The sequence below is a fragment of the Phocoena phocoena genome, chromosome 1, assembly GCF_963924675.1.
Source record: "Phocoena phocoena chromosome 1, mPhoPho1.1, whole genome shotgun sequence".
Lineage (NCBI taxonomy): Eukaryota > Metazoa > Chordata > Mammalia > Artiodactyla > Phocoenidae > Phocoena > Phocoena phocoena.
The window spans coordinates 136,866,613-136,883,209 of NC_089219.1; the positions used below are offsets into that span (position 1 = coordinate 136,866,613).

The 16,597-nt window shown below is 35.7% G+C and overlaps 1 protein-coding gene across 2 annotated transcripts in view; it reads left to right on the forward strand.

The window, feature by feature from the left end:
• The window catches only part of XPR1 (xenotropic and polytropic retrovirus receptor 1), a 191,224-nt gene that overhangs the window by 118,380 nt on the left and 56,247 nt on the right, over positions 1-16,597 (forward strand). For both annotated transcript variants that reach the window (XM_065873063.1, XM_065873064.1), the window contains exons 4-7: positions 6,960-7,183; positions 9,724-9,873; positions 10,143-10,226; positions 14,703-14,784. In XM_065873063.1, the coding sequence (XP_065729135.1) occupies positions 6,960-7,183; positions 9,724-9,873; positions 10,143-10,226; positions 14,703-14,784 (540 nt within the window). The remainder of the gene's footprint in view (positions 1-6,959; positions 7,184-9,723; positions 9,874-10,142; positions 10,227-14,702; positions 14,785-16,597) is intronic.

Here is a 16,597-nt window from a genome sequence, read left to right on the forward strand (position 1 = left end):
TAGCTTTTCTTTTCGTTTCTTTCTTTCTAAGACTGAAAGCATGGGCAATGCCCATAGTCATGGGGTAACAGGTTTTTAGGATGGCATCTTCACAAAAAAGCAGACTATCATCTAAATTAGTGTTCTTTTAAACAATTGTAGGTTGCAACCCAATAAATGACTCACAGGGTCAATAAGTGACCCACAGGGGTCAGCACATTTTTTTAAAATATGAATAGAATATAGTAGAATGGAAAATATCAGAGTACATCTAATATATTTCTTTACTAATTATATATTTTTAAAAATTTATTTATTTGTTATTGTAGAGTTGTACAACGTACTGTGGAAGCGAACATGAAGAAGCATAAATGGAAACGTTTAAATTTGCCATCTCCTCTTGGAGGAGTGTGTTCGGGAATGGCTGTGTGGGGAGTAGGGAGAGCTGGAGTATGGTGTTCTAGGACAAGGGAAAAACCTATCCAGATGTGTAATGCATTAAAGTCCATGACATGTTTGGGGGTGAGGAGGATAACAAATAGCTGAGGCTGGAGTTGTAAGAAAATAAGGAGTGTTATTGATTAGAGAGAAAAGTGGAATGGAAGAATAGGATGCTATTTTCACACATGGAGGTTTTAGACTTAAGTACTTGAGGTTGTCAGAATTTCAGGAAAGAACTCCAGAAAAAGCCGTGCAAAAGTAGGATGTAATGCAACAAGATTAACTATCCTGAATCACCTATAATGGGTCAACATTCTTATAAACTTACTTTATATTTCAGGTAACAGTGAAATCCATAAATTGAATCAGAAAGATGATAACATTGAAAGACAATAAAAGTATTCTAAGACATTAACTTTATCAAGAAATGTTCTTCACTTGCATAACATGATAGCTTTGCTATTTTGAAGATACCTTGTATTTCTAAAATAACTTTTCTAAAAGTAAAAATGTGTATACAAATCTCGTTAAAACTAAAAAATATCTTGATAATCTTTTTTTAGCTCTTTGAGGGACACATAGGTACTTTGAAAGTCATGAATGGTTATTGGAAATTTTTATCAAATATTTTATTATCAGTGTATGAGAGCTTATGGCATTAAACAAATATTATTAAGATAATAATCTGTTCATATTTAGAGTGACTTGATTCACTGGCATGAATAGAAATTGGAATTTATTGCCAAAATAGGCTGTTTTCATCAGTATTTATAAAATTGCTTAGGAATATTCATTTTTATTTTTTATAACTGTATTTGTAGATTTTCATTCATAGACCAAAATATGTTTTATATACACATTTAATACCTCTTTTTAGGTTCTGTGCTGTTCCATGTATTTGAGCTTTTTGGAGATCTAACTTTAGAAAACTGAGGTATCATTGCAAAATAGACTTGGACACTTGGTGTCAAAAGCAGTGTTTCTCATCCTTTTTAAACCTATGCCCCTTTGATAAGTTAAAAAATCTCACACCATAACTGTAGTAATATTGAATTTTTTTTCAAGTAACATATGCTTTATCCTCGACACTCCCACATAGAGATTCTCTTTCATTATGCTCTTCTAGACAGTCGTGCCTTAAGGAAGAGAATCACTAGTTTAAAGAAAGTAGCAAAATACCCTTGAAAGTTTTATTTTTCCTTATTTCTACATAGGAACTTGGATTACTAGAGAGAACTTTTTTCCTACATATCCATTCATTCATTCATTCAGCAAACATGGATTGAACCTGCTATTGCAAAGGTGAAGATGATAGTCCACACAAAAAAAGTGTATGTGAATGTTAATAGCCGCATAATTTATATAGTAAAAAGACTAAAAACAATCCAAATGTCCATGAACACTTAAACAAAATGTGGTGTATCCATACAGTGAAAAACAGTTCATCAATGAAAGGAACAAACTACTGATATGAAAAGTAGTTTCATACAAAATGAATGAACCTCAAAATCATGCTAAGTTAAAGAAGCCAGACAGACACATAAGACTACATATTGTATGATTCCTTTATATAAGGTGTCCAGAAAAGGCAAATCTGTAGACAGAGAAAGCAGATCAGTGGTTACCTGGGGGTGGGAGTGAGGATCAACAGCCAGCAACCATGACAGAAGTGTACGAGGTAATGGAAATGTTCTAAAATTGGATTGTGGTGATGATTGTACAACTCTACAAATTTACTAAAAAATCAGCAAACTTTATGCTTACAGTGGGTGAATTTTATGGTATATAAAACATACCTGAAGAAAAGATATTAGGGGCTTCCCTGGTGGCGCAGTGGTTGAGAGTCTGCTTGCTAATGCAGGGGACACGGGTTCGAGCCCTGGTCTGGGAGGATCCCACATGCCGTGGAGCAACTAGGCCCGTGAGCCACAACTACTGAGCCTGCGCATCTGGAGCTTGTGCTCCGCAACGAGAGAGCCCGCGATAGTGAGAGGTCCGCGCACCGCGATGAAGAGTGGCCCCCGCTTGCCACAACTGGAGAAAGCCCTCGCATAGAGGCGAAGACCCAACACAGCAAAAATAAATAAATTAATTGATGGACTTCTACCCCCAACATCTAAAAAAAAAAAGTTTTTAAAAAAAAAGATTAAAAAAATTGTTCATCATAAAAGATGAGGATTATAGAACCATTACCCTCAGAGAGCTCACAGTTAGTAAATAAAGCAAAAATATAAACAAAGAATTATATGCAGTGTTCTATGTATGCATATATGTAGTCCCATGAGAGCCTTAAGGGGGGAGCTTCAAATTGTGACTGAGAGTTGTTAGACAAGAAGAATTTTACATAGAAAATGATATTTATGATTAGCCATGTAAAATGAGTAAGGAGTTTGCCAGATGGAGAGGCTGTTTGTTGGCTTATTGATGGCATACAGGTTATTTTTCTATCCATTTTTTGGGGCTTCTTACATTTTTAATATCCTTGTACTGAAAGATGTAAATAATTACAAAATTTATGTATTGACAACTCTGGCTAAGGAAGCTAAACAAATAGCAAACTCATGTATTAATGTTTTAACAACAAAAGTTGATCATTCATGCTACTTAGGATATTCTGGCTTTTCGATCTTACTAAATTACCTGAGGCTTTTAATTAGCATAGTAATTTATAGTGGACTTTGGATAAACCTTCACATTCTTTCATTATATATGTGTTTGTATTTGTGTATAATATTTTTGCAAATAGCTATGAAGTTGTTGGGACGTAAATTCTTAAGTTGTTTGAACCTAACTACTTAATAGAAGTGTTTGGTATATTTTTCGGCCTAGGAGCATCATGAAAAAATTGCTGAGATGTAAAGTGCACTGTGAACCAAGAAGTTCTATACTGTTTTTGATCATGAGGATAATAAGACAAACACATATGCAATAGAAATGCTTAACTTGTATTTAAAAAAACCCTAGATTCATTTTCCCTTTGACTTAAATGTGAAATTTGAATATAGGTGAATAGTTCCATTTCTTACAATTATGGAAGACTACAAAACACTTAAAAGATGTATAGCAGTGGTCCCCAACCTTTTTTGGCACCAGGGACCGGTTTCACAGAAGACAGTTTTTCCACGGACTGGGGGGGCAGGGGATGGTTTGGGGATGATTCAAGCATATTACATTTATTGTGCACTTTATTTCATTATATATTACAACGTAATAATAATAGAAATAATTATACAACTCACCGTAATACAGAATCAGTGGGAGCCCTGAGCTTGTTTTCACTTGACACTCACTGATAGGGTTTTGATATGAGTCTGCAAGCAGTTGATTTTTTATGGTCTCTGTGCAGTCAAACCTCTCTGCTAATGATAATCTGTATTTGCTGCCACTCCCCAGCACTAGCATCACTGCCTCAGCTCCACCTCAGGTCATCAGGCATTAGATTCTCATAAGGAGCGCGCAACCTAGATCCCTCGCGTGTGTAGTTCACAGTAGGGTTTGCACTTCTATGAGAATCTAATGCCACCACTGATCTGACAGGAGGCGGAGCTCAGGCAGTAATGCGAGTGATGGGGAGCGGCTGTAAATACAGATGACGCTTTGCTGGCTTGCTCGCTGCTCACCTCCTGCTGTGGGGCCCAGTTCCCTGGGGGTTGGGGACTCCTGCTGTATAGGATATGCAAATTATCAGGTACAAAATAAAACATATACTTAATATGGCTATAGACATAAAAGAAAGTATCAAAACCATGAGCAAAGAATAAGAAACTATCAAAATTGACTTTTAAAAATAACCAATTAGACATTTTTAAATGACAATATAATTACTTAAATTAATATCTTAATCAATTAAACTGTAAGTTAGTTAGACCTTAAAAGAGAATTTATAAACTGGTAGTGTTGAAGTAGTAACTCAGAATGCAGCACAGAGATAGAGAGGAAAATACAAGGTATGTAAAAGACAGAACAAGAAGGTCGAGAAGTGATAGTTGATATCTGTTATTTGCTTTTTCCACTGCCCATTCCATATTTCCTTTGCCCTCAGCCAGTACCTTAGTTGGTGAGGGTTCTTTACTGGGTGGGATAACCGAAACTTTAATTCCTGAAGGGGATGAATCCTTAGTAATTCTGTCTTTTTTTGATTGCTTTAGTTTTCCATTAACTTCTGTTATTGGTCATGGAAGTACTAGGATGTGTTCCAGGAAGTCTCCTGGGTGGCAGACACAACACTTATTGCTACTGTTGTGTTATCTATTCCCCTTGGTAATCAGAATCACTTTAACCAGTAAACACCTTCTTTGCCTACTGGTTCAATGGTATGATGAGTCCAAAAAAGGCCAGGTGGCAGTCTCATCTTCCAATTCAACAGAACCATTGTTGTATTTCTATGAAAGAAGCATTTCCTCTTGAGGACTAACCAACAGGCAGAGCTCAAGTTGCAGGTTGAGTGGATTATTAGATATAATAGTGAAAGGAGCCACTCCTACTTCCACCCCTTCATTCCTAGACTGAATTTTGGCTGTGGTTAGGATAGAACCAAATAATGGTCTCAATACTGCATTCTGAAAGACAGAACCCCAACCTTTGAGAGTTTTGTCTCCCAACTCATTTCAGTAAGCCTTTATGTTAGGCCAGCTATTTCTGGGTATGTGATAAAACCATTTTATTCCATAGATATGCTCATTGCTTTACCACCTTGAAAATGGATAAGGCATTCCAGTTGATAGTGGTGCTAGCAGAAGCATTATAAGCAGGGAAGGCACATCCATATAAAGAAAGCACTTGTTCCAAAGAGGACAAATCTTTGCCCCCTGCATCCAGTGCATGCAACCTGCCGCTAGGTGGTTAGTCAGTTCCAATGAGGAATGATATCATTTCTGGAGCTCATTGCTAGCCTCTGCTGCCAGGTAAGTAGCTGCATTATTTGATGCATAGTTTCATACCGGGTGCTAGAGGCTGTGTTGATTTGCACCAGTGATAATACCACATCTAGAATAGCAGCTGCCTTCAGGATGACCATTATTGATTAAGTTTAACAATAATCCACACTCATTCTTCAAGATTCGTCCAACTTCTGCACAGACTAACCAGATGAGTTAAATGGAGATGTGATAGATAACATCATCCCTGGTGGTGGCACTAACCTCTGAAGTTCCCCTAGGGATATGTTTGTGCTTTTGGCTTACTATCTTGATAGGGAGAAATTCCAGAACTTCCACTAGCCCTTCCTCTCCTGGGTCAGAGTCAAATGTGGAGATTCCACCAGTAGCCCAGTATTTCTATTCCAGTTATACATTCCAGAACTGGAAATATAATCATAGTGTGAGCCTGTGAACCAACTGGGTCCACTGAGTTAAACCTGGGCTAATATTCCATCTATCACTTGAACAACTGTAAATCTCCATTTTGACTGCGGGACCAAATGGCATTTGGAGTCTTCACAAATTTGCATCAGTTCAAAGTATGTGGTAGGCATAATTCTAAGGTGCCCTCCAAAATCCCTTCCCCCTGATATACACATACTTTCTCTCAGTTATTCAATCAAACACTAACCTAGGTGCTGCTCTAAAGGATTTTGCAGGTATAATTAAGGTCTCAAATCAATTGACTTTAAGAAAGTGAGATTATTCCAGGTAAGCCTGACTTACTCATGTGAGCCCTTAAAAGGGAATGAGCTATTCCTGAGGAGAGAGATTCAAAGCATAAATACTCACAAGGTTGTACAACCATCACCACTATCTAATTCCAGAACATTCATCACCCCAAAAAGACCCTGTACCCATTAGCAGTCACTCCTCATTCCTCCCTCCCCCCAGGCCCTGCCAACCACTCATTTGCTTTCTGTCTCTGTGGACTTGTCTGTTCTAGACATTTCATATAAGTGGAATCACACAATTTTGTGGCATTTTATGTCTGGTGTCTTTCACTTAGAGCATTATATCTTCAATATTCATCCATGTTTTAGCATGTATCAATACTTCATTCTTTTTTTATGGCTGAACAATATTCCATTGTACATATATACCATATTTTGCTTATCCATTCATCAGTTAATGGACATTGGGTTTGTTGCCACTTTTTTGACTATTATGAGTCCCAGTTTGTGTTATGTGTACAAGTTTTTGTGTGCATGTATATTTTCAGTTTTCTTGGTTATATACCTCGGAGTGGAATTGCTGGATCTTAAGGTAACTCTATGTTTAACTTTTTAAGAACTGCCAGACTGTTTTCCAAATTACAGTGCAGCTGTACCATTTTGTATTCTCACTCTTCACGGCTTTTAAATTCTGTGTCTTCAATCTTCATCTGTAAAAAGAAAGGGTACACTTGAGGTTTTGCTGAGGGGAAGTGTGGGGTAGAATGAAAGGAGGGTATTACACTGAAACATGTTTTTCCTATCTAGTTCTAAATATTAAATGTAGCATTTTTTTCCCTAGAAATTTTAGGGAAACAGACTAATTAGTAAAAATTCAGACGTCAGTGAGAACTTTTACCAGCTTTTTTATCTTGATGATTTGACAGTTCTGTCTTACTTCTTACAGAAAAGCTCGCAGAGGCTCAGCGCAGGTTTGCTACACTTCAGAATGAACTTCAGTCATCACTGGATGCACAGAAAGAAAGCACTGGTGTTACTACACTGCGACAACGCAGAAAGCCAGTCTTCCACCTGTCCCATGAGGAACGTGTCCAACATAGGAATCTTAAAGACCTTAAACTGGCCTTCAGCGAGTTCTACCTCAGTCTTATCCTGCTGCAGAACTATCAGGTACTTCAGTTCTTGCCGTGGAGGATAGAACCTTTAAATGATTGAGAAATTAAAATAAATGGAATTTCCTTGAGCTCTACTAATGGGTCAATCCAAAAAGGGAAATTCTTAGCATGTCATTATTCTTTCTGTTCTTATTGGGATTTCAAATGTTCTTAATTGGCTAAAAACCAGGTTATCAGAGATGGTAAAATAATGTTAACAAGACTTCTGTTTTTGAAGATCAGTTTTCCAAAACCTTTTTGTACAGTATTCAGGAGTAGCCCTTGACTCAAAGAGTAATAGTTTGCTTCCTATTTTTAGAGGCATCTCTAAGTAATGAGTAGAAATAAGAAATAATGTATGTCTACCCAACCGCTGCTGGCTATGTAAGAACTTTTATATTCCACCACAGCAAAATTTCCATGAAAGCAGCTGTATAGTTAACTTTCCTGCAACTAACACTAATAGTGTAAAAGATACTGACTTTTCAACTTTCCACTGAGAACCCTTTCAGTTTTATTATCCACAGGCTGCAATATGACTGTATTTAAAATAAAAACTAAAACAAAACTTGGGAAAGAAAAGAAATTTTAAAACCCAACCTAAAAAGTTGAATTAACATGTATGCTAAATTATGGAAATGCTTGGCATTTATTCATTTGTAATTCTTTATAGATTTGTTCACATAGTTAAATCTATAAAGAATATATTGAAAAACAGATTATTCGTTAAATAATAAACATTTAAATAGGCAAAAGCATCTCCCTAATCTTTAAAGAGACCTTATGTGCTATTATTTTTCCATTTTATTCTTTTGATTATTACTTCTAATCTGGTTAAGATCATCACAGGATCATACACTATATAAAAACTAGAGGGTATATAATACAAGTATTACCATGGGTAAATATTGGAATTTTAAAATAAAAAGTAATTATAGGGCTTCCCTGGTGGCACAGTGGTTGAGAGTCCGCCTGCCGATGCAGGAGACACGGGTTCGTGCCCCGGTCTGGGAAGATCTGACATGCCGCAGAGTGGCTGGGCCCGTGAGCTATGGCCGCTTACCTTGCACGTCCGGAGCCTGTGCTCCGCAACGGGAGAGGCCACAACAGCGAGAGGCCTGCGTACCGCCAAAAAAAAAAAAAAAAGTAATTGTAGTGCCGTATCTGTAGTAATCTAAGTTTAATGCATGTACTTATTTCCATCTTTCCCTTTCATAATTCTGCTTTCTTTTTTGGTGATTTAATATTTTAACATTCAAAGAAGAACTCAGAAAATAACTTTAGAAGAATAGGAAAGTAATTATATAAGATATATATGATGGGAAATTCCTTTCCTTTGAAATTTACCCATAGCTTTATAATTTATCTTTAAAAAGAAACAGAAATGTGTTTCTTCTTGCTTATAGTGATATAAAATATTAACATTTCATATTTTATTAATTATGCTTATGCATTACAGGGAAATACCCTTGTTAAATTTTACTTTATTAACTTTGCCAGAAGTTTTTGTTTTGGGTCATTATAAAAAGCTTCTTGAAAATAATTGTTAATTATAAAAGTTCTGATCTGTCCTTTATCCTTTGAGACTGTCTATCCTGTAAAAATACATTTATTTTGAAAATGATGAGAAAGGAAAATGAATTGAAAGCAGTCTCCAAATCATGGTGTATACACGCAAGGAGAGTTTAAGATGACCCATTAAAGTATGAAAAAAGATATTAACAAACAGGCAAGCAAGCAAAACCTAATTCGGAGTGACTGCTCAATTTTTTTTTTTTACTGATGGTGATATATGATCAAATTTGGGAGACCTCTGATTTAAAGAACCTTGCAAATCCACAGTTTCGTGCTTTTTTGTCTGTTGATTAAAGAACAACAGGATTTGAGAATATAGAAAAGTATAGTATTTTGATATTGTAGAAATGCAGGAAAAGTACAAGCTCCTACCCGTTATCAGCAAAACCCTGTAAGTATGATCACTTCTTCTTTTCCACTGACTCTTTGCACACCCATCCCCAAACAGAATGGATGGAAACAAAATAAAAGTTAAGAAAAATAGATGATTATCCATTTCCTGTGCTTGTTCATACATGCTTGCATAGGAGGGGGAAATACATAGCTATACCAGGCCTGCAAAAAGCAAAGAACTAATAAATGTATTCAGTTCATGATAAATCCAGAGGATTTTCTGAATATATGCTTTTGATCAAAGAAGCAAAATAACATAAATTAACTATTTTGAAAACAGTTGTACATAGGAAAATGGAAATAAAAATGTTTTGAGTTTAAGACTTCCATTAATTTACATGAAATAGAAATAATAGGATTCATAATCCAGAGTTTCTTTGTATTACTGATAGCATACTACCTTGAAATGAATAAATGAAATAAGAAAGAAGAGTCTTATCTTTTTATAGTACAAGCTTTTATGAAAGCATTGCCATTTCCCTCGGTACTCAATCTTCAGTCAACTCAGTCAACACAAAGGGCTTATTATTTTTCATCTTCTCTCATGGTGGTGGAAATTATAGTAGTGTTTCTCATTTCTTTCTGTAGAATCTGAATTTTACAGGGTTCCGAAAAATCCTTAAAAAGCATGACAAGATCCTGGAAACATCTCGTGGAGCAGATTGGCGAGTGGGTCATGTAGAAGTAGCCCCGTTTTATACATGCAAGAAAATCAACCAGCTCATCTCGGAAACTGAGGTATGGGAATCTCACTTATATACCACATATTTTCAATAATATTAATGTCTTATTTTTAATGAAATAACTCCTCATTTTTATTCTCCTTTTGTTATTAGTTGCTTGCTTTAAATACATACATTCTTACTCATGATTTTTTCTTTTGCTTTATTCAGTATATATTCACCAGGGGGTTATCAGAATACCATATGTATAAATGGTTCAGAATTATTTATGCAATACTCAAGTTCAGTATAACCTGTGTCAAAAGTTAACAATGTGTCTTTTAGGCTGTAGTGACCAATGAACTTGAAGATGGTGACAGACAAAAAGCTATGAAGCGTTTACGTGTTCCCCCTTTGGGAGCTGCTCAGGTTCGTATTTGTTTCCAGTTGTTTGGTTGGTTCATTTTACCTATTTAATAATCAACATGATCTGTTAGCTGATAAAATATACCAGTTTCATTACTTTAAAAACGGTTTCAGCCAAAGTTTATAAGTGTTTATTACTATTGCTATTTTCACTTTAAAAAATTAGTTGCCAGATCTCACTTCATAATAAATTGTAATGTCTTCCCACCTTTCTCTTCTTATCCTGTACTACTTCTCTTGTTTATTCTTACTGACATGCTAACTTCGTCAGACCAAATGATTAAGATGAGATATTTATCTGATGATATGGGAGTGGGAGGGCTTCAGATAGTCTGGGCTACTACATACTTTCCTCTAAAATGCAATAGTTGTGCCTAAAAAAGCATTTGTTAAATGATATCTACATAGTAGTTATACCAAAAGACATTTAAGTGATATCTTCTGTGTCATAAACTAAATCTCAGTAAATTTAAAAGGATTTAAATCATAGAAAATATGTTCTGTGACCAGAATGGAATGGAAATGAATAACAGAAAGATCTTCCTCATCCCAATAAAAGGTATTTATGAAAAACCTAAAACTAATATCATACTTAATGATGAAACACTGAATACTTTCTCCCTAACTAGGGACAAAAAAGTATATTCACTCTTACCACTTCTATTCAGCATTGTACTGGAGATTATGGCCAGTGTAGTAAGGTAAGAAAAAGAAAGAAAAGCATTTAGATTAGAAAGAAAGAAGTAAAACTGGTGGGGTTTGTTTCGTTTGTTTTTTGCCGATGACATGATGACCTATTTAGAAAATCCAGTGACTCTATAGAATAGCTACTAGAGCTAATTACTGACTTTATTAGCAAGGTTGCAGAATACAAGATCAATACATAGATATTTAGGGTTAAATCTGACAAAAGATGTGCAATACTTTTACATTGAAAACTATAAAACACTATTGAGAAATTAAAGAAGACAGATACATGAGAGAAGTTAGAAAACCCAGTATTTTTAAAATATCATTTCTTCCTAAATGGATTCATAGATACAACACAAACTAACTCAAAATCTCAACAGGGCTTTTAAAAAATAATTATTAAGCAAGTTTTTAAATTTATATGAAAGTACAAAGGACCAAGAATAGCCAGAACAACTTTGGAACAACTAAGTTGAAGGATTAACACTATGTGGTATCAATCTTATTAAAGCTGTGGTAATCAAGACAGTGTGTTATTAGTGTCAGGATAGGCAGATAGATTAATGGAACAGAATAGAGAATCCAAAAGTAGACCAATAAATATATGAACAATTAATTTTCAATAAATATGCAAAGGCAGTTCACTGGAGAAAGGATAGTCTTTTCAACAAATGGGGCTGGAGCAATTGGCTTTCATATGCTAAAAAAAAAAACCAAATGCACAACTTCCGTACATTCTTCATACCATGTATAGAAATTAATTTTACATGTACCATTGACCTAAATGAAAACCTAAAACTACAAATTTTTGAAGAAAATACAGGAGAAAGTCCTGGTGACTTTGGGTTATGCAAAGATTTTTTAGAAATGACACCAAAAGCACTTCACCAAGATTAAAAACTCCTGCTCTTCAAAAGACAACGTTAAGAGAATGAAAAGCAACAGACTAGGAGAAAATATTTTTAAAATATATCTGATAAAAGACTTGTACCCAGAACATATAAAGAACTCTAGTACTCAATAATAAGAAAACAAACAACCCAACTTAAAAATGATCAGAAGATCTTAACCAAAGATGTCTGGGTGGCAGATAAGCATGTGAATAGATGCTTAGTATCATTAATAGGGAAATGCAAATTAAAACCACAGTGGGATAACACACACCTATTAGGATGACTGAAATTAAAAAGATTGACATACTGAATCTTGGAGGACCAAGAACTCTGATATCGCATATGCTGCTGGTGGAATATAAAATGATGTAACCACACTGGAAAATAATTTGGCAGCTTCTTAAAAGTTAAACCTTCACCTGCAGTGAGATCTAGCCATTATACTCCTTAGTATTTACCCAAGACAAATGAAGCATATGTTCATATAAAAACAAACGTTCATAGCAGCTTTATTCATAATAGCCTAGAACTGGTAACAACCCAAATGTCTATCAGTAGATGAATAGGTAAACAATGTGGTATATCCATACAATGGAATACTACTCAGCAATAAAAAAAATAAACTTTGATATATGGAACAACATGATGCATCTCAAAATAATTATTCTGAAAAAATAGGCCAGACCAAAAAAGAATATGTATATTATGGTTTTGTTTACCTAAGACTCTGGAAAATGCCAACTAATGTATAGTGGCAGAAAGCAGGTTTGCAGTTGCCTGGAGGTGGGATGGGATGTGGTAAGAGGAAAAGAATTACAGAAGGCCAAAAGGAAACTCTTGGGGATGATAGACAATGTTCATTGCCTTGGTTATGGTGATAGTTTCATAGGCGTTTACATATGTCAAAATATCAGATTTTGTACGCCTTAAATATGTACAGTTTATTGCATGTCAATTTAGTCAGAAGAACAGTTAAAAAAAAACACACATGAGGCTTCCCTGGTGGCACAGTGGTTGAGAGTCCACCTGCCAATGCAGGGGACACAAGTTCGTGCCCCTGTCTGGGAAGATCCCACGTGCCGCGGAGTGGCTAGGCCCGTGAGCCGTGGCCGCTGAGGCTGCGCGTCCGGAGCCTGTGCTCCACAACGGGAGAGGCCACAACAGTGAGAGTCCCGCGTACTGCAAAAAAAATTAAAAAACATAGGCATATTATAGTCACACTGCTTGAAAATTAAAGAAAAATCTTAAAAGCATCCAGAGAGGAAAGACACAAATTTTATACTTTAAATATGTGCAGTTCATTGTATGTCAGTTATATTTCAATAAAGCTGTTAAAAATAAGGAAATTAATTTTGAAAAATTAAGTCTTTAGGACTGCATGTAGAAGGGATAGAGCTAAAGAAAGCATGGAAATGGTTATCTGTGGTGAGGAGGGAAGGATTTTGGATCTGGAAGGGGTAAGGATTTCAAAGAAATGGAAATGTGCTCTTCTAAAGATGGGTGATAGGTTTAGGTACCTTTTATTATTGTCTCTAATAACCCAAATACATTATTTATATGTATATGTGTGTGTATACACACACACACACACACACACACACACACACATCCTTTTGTAAATATGATAAATTACACAATTTAAAAATTTTTTTTGAAAAAGACAAATGACCATCTTCCTTCTGAATGCTTTTAGTCCTAAACTAATATAGTTATCTGTTACTGATGAATAATAAGTCAGAGGAAGTCTCAGTGTTTTTATTCATTTAAAGATTTTTAGAAAACATTTGAAGAATCTTAAATGTAATATCACCTACTACAATTTCTTTTATAACATTCATAGCAAATATTTAAATTGATAAGATCATCTCTCCATATTTCTCATCTATTTATGTTTAAAGTATCAGGCACTTTCTTTTATTTATTTTGGAAAGCAGTAGATTTCTTTTTATTATTTTCTAAATTTAAAATTACATTTATAATAGAGAAAAATAATTTTTGCATGTACACATCCTGGAGATTCTTTTTTTTTTTTTTTTTTTTTTTGGCTGCATTGGGTCTTTGTTGCTGCATGTGGGCTTTCTCCAGTTGGGGCAGTTGGGGGCTACTCTTCATTGCGGTGTGTGGGCTTCTTATTGCAATGGCTTCTCTTGTTGCGGAGCACGGGCTCTAGGCATGTGGGCTTCAGTAGTTGCAGCACGTGAGCTCAGTAGTTGTGGCATGAAGGCCCTAGGGGGTGTGGGCTTCAGTAGTTGTGGTGTGAGAGCTCTAGAGCACAGGCTCAGTAGTTGTGGCACACGGGCTTAGTTGCTCCATGGCATGTAGATTCTTCCAAGACCAGGGCTCAAACCGGTGTCCCCTGCATTGGCAGGCGGATTCTTAACACTGTGCCACCAGGAAAGCCCCCATCCTGGAGATTCTGACATGAGTGTATGTTTAAAAATTCACTTTAAGGTACTCCAATATAATATTGTAAGTACTCAGAAAATGAGTATTCTTATTTTTATCATTGTCTCTAATTATATAGTAGCAAATATGTGAACTCTAACTGAGTAATACTGACTTACAAAATTTAAATATGTACACACTGTAAAAGTGAAATTGCACTTTAATCTCTCCTATAAGAAAACTCAGTATATATATAATTTGATGCCTGAGATTCTAATTCTCTTTATTTAGTGACACAGATTTCTGTAAAATAATTAGAATAAACTGGCACTTCAATTCAAGTGTTATTGGATAATGAAGGATGATTCCCTGGTCCAGATTTACAAAACTTCAGATCATAAAATATGTTCATGGTAGAACTTTGAGGCTTATAGTGCTAATTTATTACACTGTATACTAAATGTATTCAATATTTTGCCCTTTACTCAAAATGCTATTTTTCTGTCCACAGCCTGCACCAGCATGGACTACTTTTAGAGTTGGCCTATTTTGTGGAATATTCATTGTACTGAATATTACCCTTGTGCTTGCCGGTGAGTAGTTTAAATTTTGAATTAAATTATTACTAATCTGCTTATGTCATATTCTGTCCCTCTACCAAAGTTACTACCAAACTACCAAAGCTACTGAAAGAGAAATCTGTCAGGGCTAAGTTTTTTGCTTTTATAAATGATGGGAGGGTGGGTGTTGGTTATTTTAGTTTGTTTTCCCCTTTGGATATAACTATCCCTTTAAACATTGCTAGATTGTGACTCCTTATTCTCCATCATTTTCAGCGTTTAGTTATCAATAACCTCGGCTCCCTTGATCACAGATGAGAGTAAATAAGATTTTACAAAATTTATGCACTAAGGTCATTTACTTTGCTTTTTGGAGACTCTCTCACATCCTTTCCAGAACCTGTTTACAATTACTTTGCATATAATTTTAAGAAAATTAATTATATAATATTCTATTCTATAGCAGTTAAAAATTGTAAAGAGGTAGGAGGAATTGCTAGAAACAAGTACATTCCCAACCTCAAGAAATGATGTAACAACAAGGGAGGCATAATCTTACTAAACCTCCCAAAAGAATTTGACTTACCTCTCAGCATCATTTTGACATTGTGGATCATTCCTTCTTGAAACTCTTCAGTTGATTTTGATGGGAAACCACACTCTGCTGGTTTTCTTATTAAACTTTGCTGGCAGTTTTTTCCCAGGCTCCTTTCTAGCTTTCTTTTGGCATCTAAATGTTAAGAAGTACCATTGGGTTCAGTCCTCAGATCTTTCTCTGTCTACATTCATTTCCTAGCTAGGCAATCTTATTGAAGCCTATGGCTATAAATATCATCTATATGCTAATAACTCCCAAATTATATACTGTTCCCTCTGAATGATATCTAATTGGTTACTTAGATGTCTAATAGGCATCTTAAACTTATGTGGACAAATTAATTTTATCGCTAAATATGCTTTCTCTTCCATATAGCATCACCTCTCATCAGTTTCTCAGGCCAGAAACCTTTAGCCTCTCTTTTCCCTCATACCCCATCTCCAGTCCATCAGCAAACCCTGTTGCTCTGTCTTCAAAACATGCTCTGAATCTGACCACCTCCACCAGTGCCATCCTTGTCTAGCAACCATTTCTTTCTTAGTACACTGAAGCAGCCTCCTGAATTTGTCTCCATACAGCCACTCTTGCCTCTCTATAGTCACCAGTGTCTTTTTGATGCAAGTTAGATCACATCACTCTCCTCTTCAAAATCCATTAAATGGCTTCTCTTACAATAAAATTGAAAGTTCCTACTATGGTATGCAAGATCTCGTCCCTTTGGGCCTTTCTAACTTCATATTCTGTCATCCTCCCCACACTCAGTTTCACTTGGTTTCACTGTTTCCATCCACATTTGTTTTGTTACTATTCCTTGAACACACCAAGCTCATTCCCATCTATGAGCCCTTTTAATTGCCTAAAAGGCCCTTCCCTAAGATGTCTACATAGCTTACTCCCTCACTTCATGTAGTCTCTACTCAAATGCCACCTCCTTAGTAAGGCCTTCCCTGATCAGCCTACCCTAAAATAGCCTGTTCTATTCCTTTAGCCTACATTAGTTTTCTTTGGAGCACTTGTGACGTATTTTGTTTCAAATTATCTGCTTTCCCATTGGAATATAAATTCCTTAATGCCTTGGCTTTTGTCTCTCCTGTTCACCATTGTATCTCCAGGACCTAAAACATTGCCTGGGATATAGCAGGGTTCAAAAAATGTTGGTTGAAGTTTGAGTGGATGGAACAGAAGGACAGAGATGAAATTAAATGATATACAGAAAACACACAAACAGCAAAAAAACACATATCTCAA